This window comes from Mauremys mutica, chromosome 3 (genome assembly GCF_020497125.1).
Source record: "Mauremys mutica isolate MM-2020 ecotype Southern chromosome 3, ASM2049712v1, whole genome shotgun sequence".
In the NCBI taxonomy this organism is placed as follows: Eukaryota; Metazoa; Chordata; order Testudines; family Geoemydidae; genus Mauremys; species Mauremys mutica.
In genome coordinates, this window is record NC_059074.1 from 118,788,242 (window position 1) to 118,806,620 (window position 18,379).

General features: G+C 42.4%; 1 protein-coding gene across 6 annotated transcripts in view; it reads left to right on the forward strand.

Annotated features, from left to right (window-relative positions):
• The window catches only part of LOC123366829 (palmitoyltransferase ZDHHC14), a 328,341-nt gene that overhangs the window by 75,036 nt on the left and 234,926 nt on the right, over positions 1 to 18,379 (forward strand). For 3 of the 6 annotated variants that reach the window (XM_045010630.1, XM_045010631.1, XM_045010625.1), the window contains exon 2: positions 12,582 to 12,742. In XM_045010630.1, the coding sequence (XP_044866565.1) occupies positions 12,582 to 12,742 (161 nt within the window). Of the gene's footprint in view, positions 1 to 12,581; positions 12,755 to 18,379 lie in introns of all 6 variants that reach the window. The other 3 variants (XM_045010624.1, XM_045010626.1, XM_045010627.1) reach the window with 1 other exon arrangement.

The following is an 18,379-nucleotide window of genomic DNA, read 5'->3' on the forward strand; positions in this document are numbered from 1 at the left end:
CCTTTTCTTAGTTCTAACCTCCCTATTTCTAACCCCAATTACAAACCAAAAAAACCCTGCAGTACATATAATAAAGTTGTGCCAGTACTTTACCATATTAACTTGCTTGTATGTTATATCCACATCCAGTCTTGTTTCTGTGTTTGTACAGCACCCTGCACTAATGGGGTCCCAAGTCTGATGGAGGGCTTGGTATAAAAGCCCCCAATCAAATAAAATGAAGTGAAATAAATAAAATTAGTGAAAATAACTGTCTTGTTCACTTACCACATTAGGCCCGGATCCTACAAGTCAGCTCTGGTAGTGCAGACCTTTTGTACATTGTTGTCAAGCCCCACTGAAATCAAGTGGATTTGACTGCAGAATCATGGCCTAACTTTCGGTGTTTTCTTTGCACCTCAGTTTGTGTTTTGTTTTGTTTTCCCCCCCCCTCTTTGGATGCATCAGATTCACCATCAAAGTCACATAAATGCTTGTTAGAGAACACAGCTGAATGAAAATTCATGCTGTGAAAAACATTTATTTGAAGAGGAAAAAATGTCAAAGCAGTGACTGATATGAACTCTGTGTCTGCCAGTCTAGCCCTGGGAAACAACAGGTTTCATTGGCAGCCCAGCAAGACTGAAGGGAGAGAATGGATAGAGGGCCCTCCATTCTATCTGATAGATGTGTGACCAAGGTGGGAGCAAAGTCTACAAACATGGCTGGGAGGGGGAAATAAGGGATCCTGGAGCTCAAGAAGTTTGAGAACCACTGGGTTAAGCAACATATCTCATTCAGGTTTCAGAGTAGTAGCCGTGTTAGTCTGTATCCGCAAAAAGAATAGGAGTATTTGTGGCACCTTAGAGACTAACAAATTTATTGTAGCATAACCTTTCCACTACATGCATCCGATGAAGTGAGCTGTAGCCCACGAAAGCTTATGCTACAATAAATTTGTTAGTCTCTAAGAGTATGTCTACACTATGGGATTATTCCAATTTTACAGAAACTGATTTTTGGAAACAGATTGTATAAAGTCGAGGGCACGCGGCCACACTAAGCACATTAATTTGGTGGTGTGTGTCCATGTACCAAAGCTAGCATCGACTTCCGGAGCATTGCACTGTGGGTAGCTATCCCATAGTTCCCACAGCCTCCCCCGCCCATTGGAATTCTGGGTTGAAATCCCAATGCCTGATGGGGCAAAAAACATTGTCGCAGGTGGTTCAGGGTACAGCCTCACCCCTCCCTCCGTGAAAGCAACAGCAGACAACCGTTTCACGCCTTTTTTCCTGGGTGAACTGTGCAGACACCATACCACAGCAAGCATGGAGCCCGCTCAGCTCAAGACAGCAGTTATGAACATTGTAAACATGTGCATTCTCGTGCAGTTTATGCTGAACCAGGACCTGCAAAACCAGGTGAGGAGGAGGTGGCTGCGGCAGCGTGGCAATGAGAGTGATGAGGACATGGACATGAACACAGAATTCTCTCAAACTGCGGGCCCTGGCGCTTTGGAGATCATGCTGTTAATGCAGCGGGTTGTAACTGTGGAACGCTGATTTTTGGGCCCAGGAAACAAGCACAGACTGGTGGGACTGCATAATGTTGCAGGTGTGGGACAATTCCCAGTGTCTGCGAAACTTCTGCATGCATAAGGGCACTTTCATGGAACTCTGTGACTTGCTTTCCCCTGCCCTGAAGCGCCAGAATACCAAGATGAGAGCAGCCCTCACAGTTCACAAGCGAGTGGCGATAGCCCTGTGGAAGCTTGCAATGCCAGACAGCTACCGGTCAGTCGGGAATCAATTTGGAGTGGGCAAATCTACTGTGGGGTTTTGCTGTAATGCAAGTAGCCAAAGCAATCACTGAGCTGCTGCTACCAAAGGTAGTGACTCTGGGAAATGTGCAGGTCATAGTGGATGGCTTTGCTGCAATGGGATTCTCTAACTGTGGTGGGGCGATAGATGGAACCCATATCCCTATCTTGGCACTGGAGCACCAAGGTAGCCAGTACATAAACCACAAGGGGTACTTTTCAATGGTGCTGCAAGCACTGGTGGATCACAAGGGACTTTTCACCAACATCAACGTGGGATGGCCGGGCAGGGTTCATGACGCTTGTGTCTTCAGGAACACTAATCTGTTTAAACGGCTGCAGCAAGGGATTTACTTCCCAGAATAACAGTTGGGGATGTTGAAATGCCTATTGTTATCCTTGGGGACCCAGCCTACCCCTTAATGCCATGGCTCATGAAGCCATACACAGGCAGCCTGGACAGTGGTCAGGAGCTGTTCAGCTACAGGTTGAGCAAGTGCAGAATGGTGGTAGAATGTGTATTTGGACGTTTAAAGGGACGCTGGCGCACGTTACTGACTCGCTCAGACCTCAGCCAAACCAATATGCCCATTGTTATTGCTGCTTTCTGTGTGCTCCACAATCTCTGAGAGTAAGGGGGAGACGTTTATGGCGGGGTGGGAGGCTGAGGCAAATCACCTGGCCGCTTATTACGTGCAGCTAGACACCAAGGCGATTGGAAGAGCACACCAGGAAGCGCTGCGCATCAGCGAAACTTTGAAAACCAGTTTCATGACTGGCCAGGCTACGGTGTGAAAGTTCTGTTTGTTTCTCATTGATGAAAACCCGCCCCTTGATTGACTCATTCCCTGTAAGCAACCCACCCTCCCCCTTCGATCACAGCTTGCTTTCTAAGGAAATAAAGTCACTATCGTTTAAAAAGCATCTATTCTTTATTAACTGATTATAAAAAGAGGGAGAGAACTGACGAGGTAGCCCAGGTGGGGTTTGGGAGGAGGATAGAAGGGAAGGAAAAGGCCACTTCAGAAGTTCAAAATAACGACAGCCTTTTGCTTGTGCTGTCCACTGGGGTGGAGTGGGCGGGTGCACGGAGTCTCCTTCTGCCCCCTCCTCCCCCTGCGTTCTTACACATCTGGGTGAGGAGGCTATGGAACTTGGGGAAGTGGGAGGGGCTGCAGCGGCACTCTGTGATCCTGCTGCCGTTCCTGAAGCTCCACTAGATGCCGTAGCATGTCAGTTTGATCACACAGCAGCCCCTGCGTTGCATCCCGCCACCGCCACCTCTCATCTCAAGCGTCCCTCCTGTCCTCACGGTCACTGGCATCTTTCCTGTACCTTGATACCGCGTTCTTCCACTCATTCAGATAAGCTTTTTCATTGCGGGTCAATTCCTTGATTTCAGAGAACATTTCGTCTCATGTCCTTTTTTTTCTGCTGCCTTATCTGAGAGAGCCTTCGGGATGGAGGAGGGAGGCTTGAATAATTTGCAGCTGCGGGAGGGAGGGGAAAAAAGAGAGAAGTATTTAAGAAGTTACATTTTACAGAACAATGCTTATACTCTTTCATGGTGAACAACACTATTCATACTACATAGCACATGTGATTTCAGTACAAGGTAACATTTTGCATCTTAATATTGAGTGCCTGCGGCTTTGGTGTTAGAGATCACAGACGCAGGTCCGGGCAACGGAATTCAACTTGCATGCGGCCATGGTAAGCCATTGTCTTTTGGCTTCTGCAGCCTTCATAAAACCAGCACCCTCCTTTCCCACATACCAACCAAAGCCCATTGAGTGCTGCGGCTTTCCTGTTAACGTGCAGCAGCAGAAACCAAGCTACGCCCCCCATCCAATTCTCTGGGATGATCGCTTTACCCCTCCCCCCACTGCGTGGCTGGTATCAGGGAAGATCCCTGCTAGCCAAACGTGAGAGAGCTCAGCGCCAGTCTTCCTCGCCGCCTTCCCCCCTGTCCCCCAGCTTGGCTAACTGCAGGGAAAGATTTCTTTTCAGCCACAGGCAAACAGCCTAGTAGGAACGGCCACCTCTGTCCCCTTAATTAAATTCCCGTATTTCAACCAGGTTACCATGAACGATATCACTCTCCTGAGGATAACACAGTGAGAGAAAGAACGGATGTTGCTTGAATGCCAGCAAACACCGGGACCATACGCTGCCAGGCTTTGTCATGCAATGATACCAAATTACTTGCTACTAGCATGGTGTGGTCAAGTGTCCTACCATGGAGGATGGAATAAGGCTGCCCTGGCCAGAAACCTTCTGCAAAGGCTTTTGGAGTACCTCCAGGAGAGCTTCATGGAGATGTCCCTGGAGGATTTCCGCTCCATCCCAACACGTTAACAGACTTTTCCAGTAACTGTACTGGCCGCGAATGCATCCCAAGTCCTCAGGGCAAATTAATCATTAAAAAAAGCTTGCTTTTAAACCATGTTTTATATTTACAAAGGTACACTCACCAGAGGTCCCTTCCATGGCTTCATGGTCTGGGATACTGCCTTGGGAGGGTACTTCAGTCAGGCTGAGAAAAAGATCCTGGCTGTTGGGGAAAACAGAGTGCTGTGTGCTCTCCACAAGCTCGTCGTCATCGTCGTCCTCCTCATCTTCCAGAATCCTCAGGCATAGCTGAGATTACCCCCTACTTGGAATCCACAGTCAGGGGTGGGGTAGTGGTGGTGGCCTCCCCTAGAATTGCATGTAGCTCAGTGTAGAAGTGGCATGTCTGCAGCTCTGCCCTGGACCTTCCATTTGCTTCTTTGGTTTTCTGGTAGGCTTGTCTGAGCTCCTTATCTTTCATGCGGCACTGTAGTGAGTCCCTATTGTGGCCTCTCTCCATCATGCCCTTGGAGATTTTTTCAAATGTTTTGGCATTTCGTCGTTTGGAACGTAGTTCTACTAGCACAGAATCCTCTCCCCATGTAGCGATCAGATCCAGTACCTCCCATACGGTCCATGCTGGTGCTCTTTTTCGATTCTCGGACTGTATGGTTACCTGTGCTGATGAGCTCTGCGTGGTCACCTGTGCTCTCTACGTTGGGCAAACAGGAAATGAAATTCAAAAGTTCGCGGGGCTTTTCCTGTCTACCTGGCCAGTGCATCCGAGTTCAGATTGCACCATTGTGACCACTGTGGGATAGCTCCCGGAGGCCAATACGGTCGAATTGCGGCCACACTAACCCTAATTGGAAATGGCAATACTGATTTCAGCGCTACTCCCCTCGTCGGGGAGGAGTACAGATATCGATATTAAGAGCCCTTTATATCGAAGTAAAGGGCTTCGTTGTGTGGATGGGTGCAGCGACTTAACGCTGCTAAATTTGAGAAATAACTCGTAGTGTAGACCAGGCCTAAGGTGCCACAACTACTCCTATATCTCATTCAGACAGTGAAGCAGTGACAGCTAGAAGTAGAACACAGGAGTTTATCTCCATCTCTTACCATTAGACAACACTTTGTACTTATAGCTGTTGCAGCTATTTAACCTGTATCTATGGAACTAAAGATAAGTCTGATTAGTAATGTAGATCAAAGAGAACAATTCATAATTTTTATCACTGTTTAAATTTCTCCTTATTTATTAAACTATTACTGTCTTTTGTACAATATATCTTTTTTCCCCTCATGTAACAGAAATTTAAGAATGAAAAGAGATTAAGAAAGTATTCTACTTCAGGTGATACCATGTATGTAGGTCAGAGTATTTTTTTTATGAGTTTAAAAAAAAAAAGATTCTATATGAGGCTACACCTCTGAGTTCTGTGTCATACATATTACATAAAATCCAGGTTCTTCAGTTATGGGTGTATTTTTTTAAATTCCCCACCCTCTAATTGGCAGATGGAGATCAAAATCAGATTCCTCCAGTCGCTCAGAGGTATGAAAGGCTTTCTTTGTTGTTTTGTCTGTAGGAAGTGGCTGTATTTTTCTATTAATGTGTTTTATAGCTGCATAGTTAAGCCGGCAGAGTCAATATTGGATTTGTCATTTGCTGCATCTCCCTACCAGACCATAACAACAACTGTCAGTGAGGTCTGTTCAGAAATGCCTTGATCTTTCTGCCGAAGGTTTGCAATATGCTTCTTTCTTCATCCCTTTACTAGTAAAGAGCTCAAAGTCTGTAGGGTTCTTGCTGTGCTCTCTTCACTGCTCTTCTTACATGTCCTTACTTTTCTGCAAAACTCAGTGCCCTTGTCCAAGTATGGTTATACAATTAAAAGGGTTTTTGGGTGTTAAGAGGAGATGTTTTATCGTTCCTTAGGCATACTTAGTTCAGGGGAGAGTGCTTGATAATTATCTCTCCAACACCAGTGTGTTCTATTTTTATCCAGCAATGACAGACCAGTCCTCCCACACTCATGTTAACCTTCAAACACAGCTTCTAAAAATGATCTGAGAAAAGCAGACTATTTTATGGAAAAATATAGCTGTAAAATTGCACTCAGCCCTTATTCTTTGTATTCTTTTGTTTGGGGAGATACAGATCCAAACTATGGTGCAATCTCTGAAACTGAAGACAGCTAATGTAACTGTAAGAGTGTTGAGTGGAGTCTGTCGATGATACTTCCAAGTATGGTACATTAATCTTTGTTTTGTCTGTCACCAAGCTGTCAATTAGTGACAGTTGTTTTGTGATGTCTGGAGATGGGCTGAGGCCACCAGCCCACTTCCCATAGGTCATTGAATAGCTGTTATAGGGAAGTGAATTTTAAAAAAAAATTTAATGCTTCTTATTTAATAGAGCTTCTGTAGGATGGAGAGCTATTTGTCTCTTTCATTGGGTTCCCATGCTGTCAGTGTCATAAATGACTTTTTTTTTTTAAAGGAAGAACTGCCACTACCATTTTGGTGGGAATATTTTGCTTTAAAAGCTCAAAATTTGCTTTCAGGGAATATTCTCCAATATTTGCTTTAAAAATATGTGTCTGTGAACACAAACTTATCCCTGTAAAGAAACATATTTACCAGAATTGGAGCTTGGTGAAATTTTTTGGTTGAAACTTTTTCACCAAAAATGCGGATTTGGGTTGTCTGAAACATTTTAGTGAATTCATGTTGATTTAGATGAATTGTTTTGGTCAAAAAAATTTTTGGGGGAATGTTGAAATGAGCCATTTTGACATTTTCAAACTAAACGTAATTTTTTGGGCTACATTGATAAGGGAACTTAAGCATCATTCACAAAATGGTAATGGTGGTTGTGCCAAGTGGTTAGGGCACTCACCTGGGAGATGGGAGACCTGGGGTCAAGTCAAGAGTGGAGGATTCAAACCTTGGTCTCCCTCCAACATCCCAGGTGAATGCCCTAATCAGTGGGCTATTGAGAGGGGGGGAAGTGCATACTGCCAACATCTCCTTTCTTTCCTGTTTTGTGATCAAGCCTCTCATTTGCAAATTCCCTTTGCTTTTATTTTTAAAATTGGGTAAAATGCCCAAAATTGTAAATTTTAGGTTGAATTAAACGAGTTTGACTCAAAATGAAACTTTTCTGACTTTTTAATTCACTGAATGTTCAAAAAAATCTTGGTTTCAGGTTGACTGGAAACCAGTTTTTTTCCACAACTACCAAAAATATAAAAAATCACTTACTAGTACAGCTCTAGCCAAATTGTCTGAGGAAAATGAACACACCAAGGAATGCAAGTGAAGCTAAAGCAAGTGGATTCAAAACTTTGAACAACTGGGGAAATGTTTGGTAGTATTTGACCAGTTCTAAAAACAACTAAACTGTTTTTAATGTATGTTGAGCTTTACATAGCAGCACAAATGCATGTTAAGGGTCATTATCAGCTTTGCATTTTTAAAAAACGATCTATTTCAAATATATAATTCTTTTATGAAACCTCATTAAAATTATATGTCCTAGAATGGCTTTAAAAATTCCTTTATATAAATAAAGTACAACGTTTTTGTTTGTGTGGGGATTTTTTTCCTGCTCCTTTGCTGTTTAAAACTGTCACGTGGGCAGGGTGAGAATAATCATACTAGACAAACTTAGGTCTTTTATTTTCTTCCTCTCTGTGCATGTGTCTGCCTGCTGTTTCTTCAGTGTCAGCTCCGCTACTTCTGTTAGCGGAGAACACCCTCTTACAGAACCTCGGGCAGAGTGTATATATATATATATATATACGAGCTCTTCCTCTAAAGCAGTGTGCGATCTGTGATTATCATCATGCTAATGTCACAGTTTCAAGGTAACTGCACCTGTATTTTTCCCCTCCGTGGTCCTACAAGGGCACCCACTTAAACGTTTCTGGCTTCCAGCTGTCACCTCTCTTGGGTGGAGATCAGTGTCTCACTCCCTTCTGACTGGGGGTTTTGAGGCTACACAGCTCCCTGATCTACACTGTGCTGTTCCCAGCAAGCCAGTCTATCTAAAAGGCATTTCCTATGCTTGGCTTTTCAAGGGCTATGAATAGTATATTGCCAGCAGTTACAAGTTACCAGAGATCTCCTCCTAAGCAAACTCATTTATTCTGAAGGTGAAAGAATTTCAGAGAGAGCATATAAAAACAAAAGAACCGACATGCACGCTAAAAAGCTTACCATCATCACTCTCAAGTGACGTCAGTCCTTCAAACCCCACAATTGGGTTTCCTCGTGGTTACAAGTTGATATCAATTTTTAGTCTTCAGGAATCAGAACAAAGTCCCAAAGTAAGTTTAAGATTGGGTGTTTTTCTGGTCTCTGGAGAATTCAGTTTGAACCAGAATATGTGAGCTTTCCCAGGAGTTGGTCCTCTGTGGAGGTGTTACCTGAATAATTTGCCTTAATCATCCCTTACTATTTTCACTTCCTGGAGCTGCTGTGTTAATCCTGTGGAGTGCACACAAACCCTGGCCTGCAATGATGTATAAACCATTCATGCACTTAATACGATATGGTCTCCCAGACAGGACAACTTCCTCCAATCTATCTGGCACAGCTACAAAATGAGACAGGAAGTGAAACTGACTCCACCAAGTTCTGTCAAGTGGAGACAGTAAACACAGTGGGGGAAAAAATACTGTTTTTCTAATTCATTTACAGTAATTTTGAGGAATTACTTGGACTTCCTGGAAGATATGCTGTAGTCAGACACATGTTGTTGGGCTCAGTACAGGGGTAAATGGGTGAAATTCTATGACTTGTCTGATACAGGAGGTCACGTTAATTGATCTAATAGGGATCAAATTCTCAGGTAGAAATGATTTTTTTTTTAATTGATGGTGTCCTTTTCATAGAACATCAGAGCAGTTGGTTCCAGGTTCCATGTTATTACGAAGTAGCATTTTTGTAGTGCTTTGAATCTTCAAAGTGTCCTACAAGTATTAACAAATTAATTTCTTCCAAGTTTAAAAAAAAATTCTACTTTTGCAAGTTGTGCTTTCACGATAGAGATTGCATTACAGTACTTGTATGAGGTAAAAGAAATAGTATTTTTCAATACATCTTTTTTACAGTGCAAATATCTTGTAAGGAGTGAAACAGTATCTTCAAATTTTGATGGGTCTGATTTTCTTCAGAGTTTGTGATTGTGTTTCAGCTAGATATTTATCAAGAGATTTTAATATTTTTGTTAATTTTCTCATTTGTCAAACAGTGTATTGCCTCCTTGGTCTTTTAATCTTTTGATGTGGGAAGTTGGATTTTTTTTCATCAATATCATGGAATGCTACTCTTAGCACATAACAAATGATTACATATTTTATGGTTATGGTGACCATTAAAAATGGATGCTTAAAGTATAATTCCTAGAATGAGTGGTGATTCTAGATGAAGTCTATATCTAAACATTGTCAGCAGTGCTGCTTTGGCATTTGTCCAAAATTTTTATAGCTTTTTACTGTTCCACAGGTATATCTCAAGTTACCTTCCAGCACTTATGTGGTCTACAGACTTATAGTTCCCGTTTCTTTGGCGTCTGATATGAATAATGCAACCAAAAATAATGTATGGTGCTTTATTTAATATTGATTATTGTATTAGTAAGGTCTCATGTTCCCAATAATTCACTTCAAAATGTATCCTTAGACCCAACTTCCACTGTTGTTTCAGAGTCCAATGCAGTGGGTTGATTTTTAATAATTCTGCATTCACAAGATATATATTGATCACTATAATAGTTTCAGATTTGTATAAAAGATACTTGTAGGTTGTTGGTTTTGACTGGCTTTTCTGATATTAAAAAAAGTTAAGAACTGATTTCTTAAACTTTGTGAAGTACAGCTGCAGTTATTTAAATTGTATTAGCTCTTTTAGGACTATTCTTTCAACCAAGTCATTTTTTTTTGTTGGTACTTTAACTTTCCTTCCCCAACATTCTACTATAACGACGTCTCATTCTGTGTCAAAGGGCCATATTCCATTGTTAATAGAATTATGTGCCATGGGCTAGAGTAAAAATTTAGGACTACATATTGTCCATCCACATCTGAACTCACCCTGAGCTTCGCACACGATGAAATATGGTCTTTATACAGTAACTGAACTTTTAATTATTATTTCTACTGTTTCCCCATTCCCTCTGCTAAAGTGATCAGCCATGGAAATATTTAATGTTGTCATTGTTTAGCCTGGCAGTTAGTATCCCAGTGAGGTTAATGGGGAGAGGGGGACGGTTGCAGCACACGCAGGCATGTACAAGTTAACTTTGATCAAGCTAGCTGGTAAGCCCATGACACTGGATACTCTACTATTTTTAGCAAGCTAGCTCAATCGAAGCTAGTTCTTGTATGCCTAAACTGCATATCCCGATTGCATTGTAGACCGACCCTTAGTCATTGTTTCTGATCATCTGCAGACTAGGGAAGGCAATGTTGGTTACACTTGGTTCAGATCTGGAAGGTTATATTGTCAACCATGACCTGGGCTAGAAATTTGCTGCTTCAGTTTATTGTTAGTTTAAACTAAAGCTTAGATTGTGAATATAAATACATCAAATGGGGCTGGGATTTTGACTTTCCCTGTTCTATAACACAGACTGCTTGGATTGTTTAAGTTCATGCATATACCAGGATGATCTATCAATACCTAGTGTTGTTCTGAGCTTAGCCGGAGTTTTATACTGTACAGTGTCTAAGTACAACTGATAATGGTTGCTCTCTTTTCACTTACAACCATAACTGTAAGTTAAATTAGGTTCCAGTGCTTCCATCTATGATGACTTTTCTGAGTGGAATAATTAAAAAAAAAATCCGTGTGCTTATAGCCTTGCAGCCCAGTAATTTTTTAAGTCTGGTAACAATAAACGCTCTACTGTTCTGAAAAAGGGCTGTCATTGCCCTGGACCACCTCGGTTGTTCATTTCCATGTGTGTTGCACGGTTGTTGCACTCCTTTTATTTTTAAAGCAAATAAACAAGCTTACAGAATAAATTACAAAGAATGGAATGAGAGAGAAACAAAAGCTTGAGGCACCACATTCTATTTTCATAACACTGATACCTCCCAAGGGGGATAAAGGAAGCATGTGCCATTTATGTACGTCCTTGTGCATTTCCTCTAACAGCAGAGTATAATTCATTTTATAGAATTCATTGAATTTCCCACTATATGTTACCTCCTCACTTTTAAAATTTTTCCCATTGTTTTATGTGTAATAAGGGAATATTACTTAACAATGCGGTGGTTGTTATGCTCTTTGAATCTTTATTATATTAAACCAGTACTAGGGGATAGCGATAGGTGTGGCTTTTTAGAGCCACCTTTCAGCTTCATTAAAAGTAGCATTCCACTGCAAAGCAATGTAGACTTAATAGAATGTAAAATCTTAACCTAGATAGATCTTTAATGGCAAGAGACTTAATAGTTTCTGAGAACATGTACTGCACTTGTCCTGGGATCTCACCCCCACTTTGAGCTTGTGGGTTCAAAGATGGGGACCCGCATGCATTCTGCCACCACCCTAACCCTTAGGGTGGGGTTCCTTCTCGCTGCCACCACTCGATTATTTTTGGTGAATCGAGACACCCCTCTGTCCCCCCCTGTCTCCCTTCAAAGACACTCCCTGGGAACACAGATCCACTCACAGAGGAGGAACCTTCCCCCCCCCTCCCTTTTCTTCCCTCTCTCCAGCCTGCTCCGGAGAGAGAGATACCTTGATTCAAACTCCTTGAATCTCTACACACAGGGAAGCAGCCCACTTCCCCCCTCCCTCTCCTCCTTCCAGAGACTTTCTCTGCTTGGAGACAACCCTTGTCTCCCCAGAGTGGCGCCTAGCTTCCTTCCCCTGAATCCACAGGTAAGGAACTTAACCAAGTCCTGAACTTAAAAGAGTTTATTAAAAGAATAAAAAAAAAAAGAAGAGAAAAAATACACAATCTCTATGAATCCAAGATAGACATTCATAGGGTCTAATCTTATTAATCCCTGGAGAAATTTCTCCCTTTTCCTCAGTACAAACAATACAGGCAAAATTACGAATAATCAATACAAACACACACAATTGCAGACACAGGATTCTTATATGAAATTACCCAGTACTTCTAATACTCACTAGCTTGAATAGAAGAAATTAGTTCAGAAAGATGAGCAGACTTGGTTAAGCGTCTGTGCTGGTGTAGTTTCAGACGGCTAAGAACACAGAACAAAGAACACAGAGACCCAAGTTCCCGCTCTCTGGGATTTTCAAATTCTCTTCCCTGATTGGTCCTTTGGTCAGGTGTTTCACCAGGTCTGGGTTAACCCTTTACAGGTAGAACTTAACCCTTAACTAACTACTTATGACATGTACTGCACTATTTGACATTAGTAGTTTAACAATTATTTCTTTTTCCCCTCCCTTGTAGTTGTCCATATTTGTCAGAGAAGATTACACCTGCTATTCCTGCAATAGGTGGGATTCTGTTCTTTTTCGTGATGGGGACCCTGCTGCGTACTAGTTTCAGTGATCCTGGAGTCCTCCCACGTGCAACACCAGATGAAGCAGCAGACCTGGAAAGACAAATAGGTAACACAGAAGGTCTGTCATTGTCTCTTCGCTTTCCTTCCAAGTGTGAATGTACTGTGTGGAGGCAGAATGCTGCTCAGCTTGTGGAGGACAAACTCCCATCTCAGCAGTAATCACTCTGAAATAATACTGTTTCAACTAACAAATAGTATTGATTCTCCTAGAAAAAGGACTGAGGAATTCTTCAGTCAGAAGTTGCTGACCACAGTGGTGGGCATAGACAATGATAGTTTACTGCTGTAATTTGTTACTGGCCTTTTCTCCATATATGATGGAAGGTTCCCTAGTGCATAGGAAAATACTTATGTACTTTTTAAAGTGTTTATGGGAAGAAAAGTGACACTGGCATGCAATACTTCTTAAATTCTTAAAAATTCTGCACCTCCTTAAGCAACATACCTTATGTTGGGTTACATCTAATTATGACATTGATGTTGTTTGTTTATATTGTCTGCCAAAGGGCCCCAGCTAGGAACAGGGACTGATTTGTAGAGCCCCTTAAATCTGTGGATAGTCGTTTTATATCCACGGACCATGTTTGCAGATTGGATGCGGATACAATCCACACAGGGCTGTACTGATTTGTGTTAGGCAGCATACAAGCACATAGGAAGACATAGTCCATAGAAGGTTGAACATCAATGACAACAGTTAAACTTTTATTATTTTTTATTCATGCAGAGCCAACACAACTGTGGAATAGTGAGCTAGATTCTGATATGGCTCATACATCAAGGCAATTATTTATTAAGTTCTAATTGCAGAGTTTTTATAATTGCAAATGTCAAAACCAAAAGATATGCTACTTGGCTGTCAAAGCCCTTGCAGAGCTGCTGATTCAAAAATCTTTTTACTAAAAAAAAAAAAAAAACCAAACAAAAAAACTTCTGTGTTAATTTGATACAGAATTCCTTGGGAAACATACATGAAACTGCACAGTGCAACTTCAATAGTCAATTTTTAGAGGAAGCTACACTCTAGTAAGAACAGAAGAGACACAAACCATTACAATTAAGTATGTTAAGCTACAGTAGAACTGTGAGGCTGTGCATATATAGGAGTCTTCTATCTGATACAAATTATGACCTCTTCCTCTTTTCCTCTTTTGATGCCATAGTTGGCTTTTTCTTTCATGACAGTTATGAAAGTACAAAAATAAATTATGAAACCTACACGTTTTCCCACATAGTGGATTTTGTGGGCCAAAAAAAAATTTTTTTATCACCTTTTACATGCATTACTTTAGAATACCTTTTCAAAGCCTTTGGCAGAGATCTAAGGTAACCAGTTTATTTTTAATATCTTATAGAACCATAGAATAGCCCTGTAAATTGTAATGGTTGCATTTTTTGTAGTGTTTGAATCTTGAGATTGCAGTATGATTGAAATCCTAACACAAGTTTTGATTGAAGGGCTCAGTTTCAGAACAGTTGCAGCTGAAAGAAAACTGATTGCTTTTTATAGACGGATACGCAAGTTTGTCATTGGCTTGTGTTTATTCTACAGATAAAATTGTATTTCTGTATTACTATAAAAATATAGTAATCAATTCACTGATCACTGTTGTGTTAGCGGTAAACCCCTGTCCCTGTTCAGCAGATTGGATGGGCCACAGCAGAACTAGTTTGGTTCCACTGTGCTGCATTGGGGGATGGGATGCAGGGAGCCTATGTGGCAATCTGCCTTCCCTACATGCCAGAGAGCTGTACTCCACAGAGGATTTCTGTGTACCCCGCCACACAGTGGCATCTGAGTATTAATATCAGGTCAGTGGGTTTGCAACTTGCTGGATCCGCAAGTCCTTCTTCCTCCCACACTATGGGATGGGATGGGTGCAGAGGCAGTGGGGGATGCATGCACATGCAGCATTTTCTACAGTCCACTCAAAATATTTTTTTTTATTTAGAAAGCGTCATAGCTTTTTCCTGAGCTTTTCATAAACAGGTCTCAGACTTTATTTTTCTGCTATAAAAACAAAACAACTGTCCCAGCAACTGACTTAAATTTCAGCACATTATGTGCTCAGTTTTTGATTATGAAAAATGTATTCCATGAAAAGGTTCAGAAAAGAGCAACAAAAATTATTAGGGATATGGAACAGCTGCCATATGAGGAGAGATTAATAAGACTGGGACTTTTCAGCTTGGAAAAGCGATGACTAAGGGGGGATATGACAGAGGTCTATAAAATCATGACTGCTGTGGAGAAAGTAAATAAGGAAGTATTATTTACTGCTTCTCATAACACAAGAACTAGGGGTCACCAAATGAAATTAATAGGCAGCAGGTTTAAAACAAAAGGAAGTATTTCTTCACACAACACAAGCCAATCTGTGGAACTTTTTGCTACAAGATGTTGTGCAGGTCAAGACTATGACAGGGTTCAAAAAATAATTAGATAAATTAATGGAGGATCGGTCTATAAAAGGCTATTAGCCAGGATGGGCAGGAATGGTGTCCCTAGCCTCCGTCTGCCAGAAGCTGAGAATGAGCGACAGGGGATGGATCACTTGATGATTACCTGTTCTGTTCATTCCCTGTGGGGCACCTGGCATTGGCCACTGTCGGAAGACAGGATAATGGGCTAGATAGACCTTTGGTCTGACCTAGTATGGCCGTTCTTATCCTGTGAAGTTGTCATAATTATTGTGCAAATGAATAATAATAAAAATTCTGATATTCCACAAAAATTTGCGGTTGTGCTGGTTACAGAAGTAAAGGATTTTTTTAAGTAGTATTGCTTCAGTTTTATTATAATATTTGGGAAAATGTACACTTTCCTTGCCTATTTTAGTGCTGGAGCTGAAGGTAGTAGGAGAAATATTTTTATTTTAATTATAATTTAAAGGAAAATATATTTATTGAATCCTTAGAGTACTGAGGATGAGTACTTTTAATCCAAGAAGCTGTCATGAGGTACTTTGGATGAATATATGACACAGAAATGTATATTCTCCCCAATGGAGTTTTTGTCTGAATCTGACCTCCCATTACCAACTGTTTAACTCTTCCAGTGGCTCCCATGACTCCCACTTCCCTTCCCACCACCCCTACAACCATCAAACATAGTAAATCCTCAATTGCCAACTCTTCTTTTTATCATCTTCTCCTATGACAAATACCCAGTTCCAAATATTTCCCAAATGGTGTAATTAGACTTTTATTATATTTCTGAAAGAGTGCAACATATCTGTATTACCATATTTTCCGGCGTATAAGACGACTTTTGAAACTAAAAAACAACCCCCAAAAATCGGGGGTCGTCTTATACGCCGGGTATAAACAGGCTTCGGCTGAGCCAATCCTGGGAGGCGTCTCTCTGGTGTATGCCATTAATGCATACAAAGCCTGCTCGGATTGGCAAAGGTTGTAATAGCCTGCCTCTCTGACTCAGCCAATCTGAGCAGGCTTAATAGATGACACCGCTCCCCTGAACGCTCCGCCCTCCTTCTCCTCCCCTTCCCCGGCTTCCCGCGAATCAAATGTTCGCGGGAAGCCTGAAAAAAGGAGCAGGCAGGTAAGCCGGGCGTGTGGGGGAGGGGGCGGGACGGCTTACCTGCGGCGCCGGTCCCGGTGTCGGCCCGGGGAGTCGGGCCCCGCGGCTCCGGCTCCGGCTCCGGTGGCGGCCGGGCCCGGGGAGTCGGGCCCCGCGGCTGCGGCGCCGGCTCCGGTGGCGGCCCCGCGGCTCCGGCTCCGGCTCCGGTGGCGGCCGGGCCCGGGGAGTCGGGCCCCGCGGCTGCGGCGCCGGCTCCGGTGGTGGCCGGGCCCGGGGAGTCGGGCCCCGCGGCTGCGGCTCCGGTGTCGGCCGGGCCCGGGGAGCCGGGCCCCGCGGCTGCGGCTCCGGCCCTGGTCCCCGGCAGGGGTAAGAGGCCAGGGCCAGGGCTGGGACTGGGGAGGAGGGGTTGGATCGGGCAGAGGTTCTGGGGGGGCAGACAGGGGATGGGGAAGGGGGGGTTGGGTAGGCGCCGCGTGGGAATTCCTGGGGTCTGTTGGGATGGTGGTGGATGGAGTCGGGGCAGTCAGGGGACAGGGAGCGGGGCAAGTTTGGCAGGGGGTGGGATCCTGGGGGGGAGTTAGGGTTGGGGGTCTTGGGAAGGAGTGGTCAGGGGACAAGGAGCAGGGCAGGGGGGGTTATGGGTTGTGGTTTCTGAGGGGGGGCAGGACATGGGTGGGGGGTGTACTCACTGGACGGTTCCCTACCGGGTCTTCGGTGGTGGGTCCTTCAGCCTCGGAAGGGGGGGTAGTCTTATACGGCGAGTATAGGCCAAAACCTATGTTTTAAGTGGAAAATTAGGGGGTCGTCTTATACGCCCAGTCGTCTTATACGCCGGAAAATACGGTACTTGAATAAAGAGTAAAGAGATTTAAGAATGTTAAGGCTCTTTAACCATTAGGATTCCTATATTAAAATTACTGAAGATCTGATTGTCTCAGTTTCATTTTCTCTACAACATTGTATTACCCTTAAATCTTTGCAAAGATACTAACCAACTATCCAATACTGAGCATCACCCTGCCTAGATGCCCATAGCAGTACTCCAAATCCTCAAGAATTTGTCTAAAGACAGTGAATTTCAATCCCAAAAGACAAGTCTAAATGCTCCGCACATGATAGAATGTTCTCAAATTATCATTTCTGAGGCAACACAGACAATGAGGAGACTCTCCGATCTCTATTTGAAAGCAAATGCAGCAGAGAATAAAATGAAACAGGACAAAATAATTGAGAATAATCCTTGAAGATTCTGCACTCCACCCCTCTTACCAAAGGGCTCTTCAGTCTCTTCTGTCTGGTTCTAATTTTGCCTTTAGGAAAAAATAAAATTATAATCCTGTTAATAAAAATGCTAATGAAATTTACTAGATAGTTATACACCAGTAATAGTAATCATGAAGCTTGAGGCATTTATTCCAAACAGAAACCTGTATAATCTATTACTCTTTTATGTTAAACTTTTGCTTTTAGTCATTTTTTAACTAAAAAAGAAATCATAACTTCTTAGCAACTATACATAAAGATAATACTGTTGATTATCTGAAACATTACAAAAGTGATTCATGATGGCTTTTAGAGGAACTATCTTGCTCTGACGATTCTCCCCTTCCCCCCCAAATCACTAGAATCCTGCTGTTTGGCAAGATAGATGAACAGGTGCACTAATAGCTATTTGAAGTTAGTACACAAATTTCAGAACAACAAATTAGCTCTGCAGTTTTGGCACCCAGCACTCCTATGTGGAACTTTTTAAGTGTACCCAGGGTTTTCAGATGACTGTGATAGTCGATTGTAAGAGATGTTTATGTAATGCGATTGTCTACACAGAAAGTGGCAGGAGCATAACAGCCTTTGGATGTCAATGGAAGGCACTATTGGCCCCTATCGAAGGCTGCAGTGTTTACTTTAAAATCCTGGCTAACTGGTGAAGAGAATAGCTTAACTTTCTCATTTTCATTTTCATCTCTGGAAACAAGATGTAAAATTCAGAAAATACAAGGAATAAATATGTCCTGGATGACTAAAAAAAAATCCTAAAAGCTGTGCAGGTGGAAGGCAGACAGAATTATAGGCAGCACTGCTATGCTGCCTATTATTAAGGTTGCCTGAAACTATCCATTGAGACTCTGTTTTCAGTTGCTT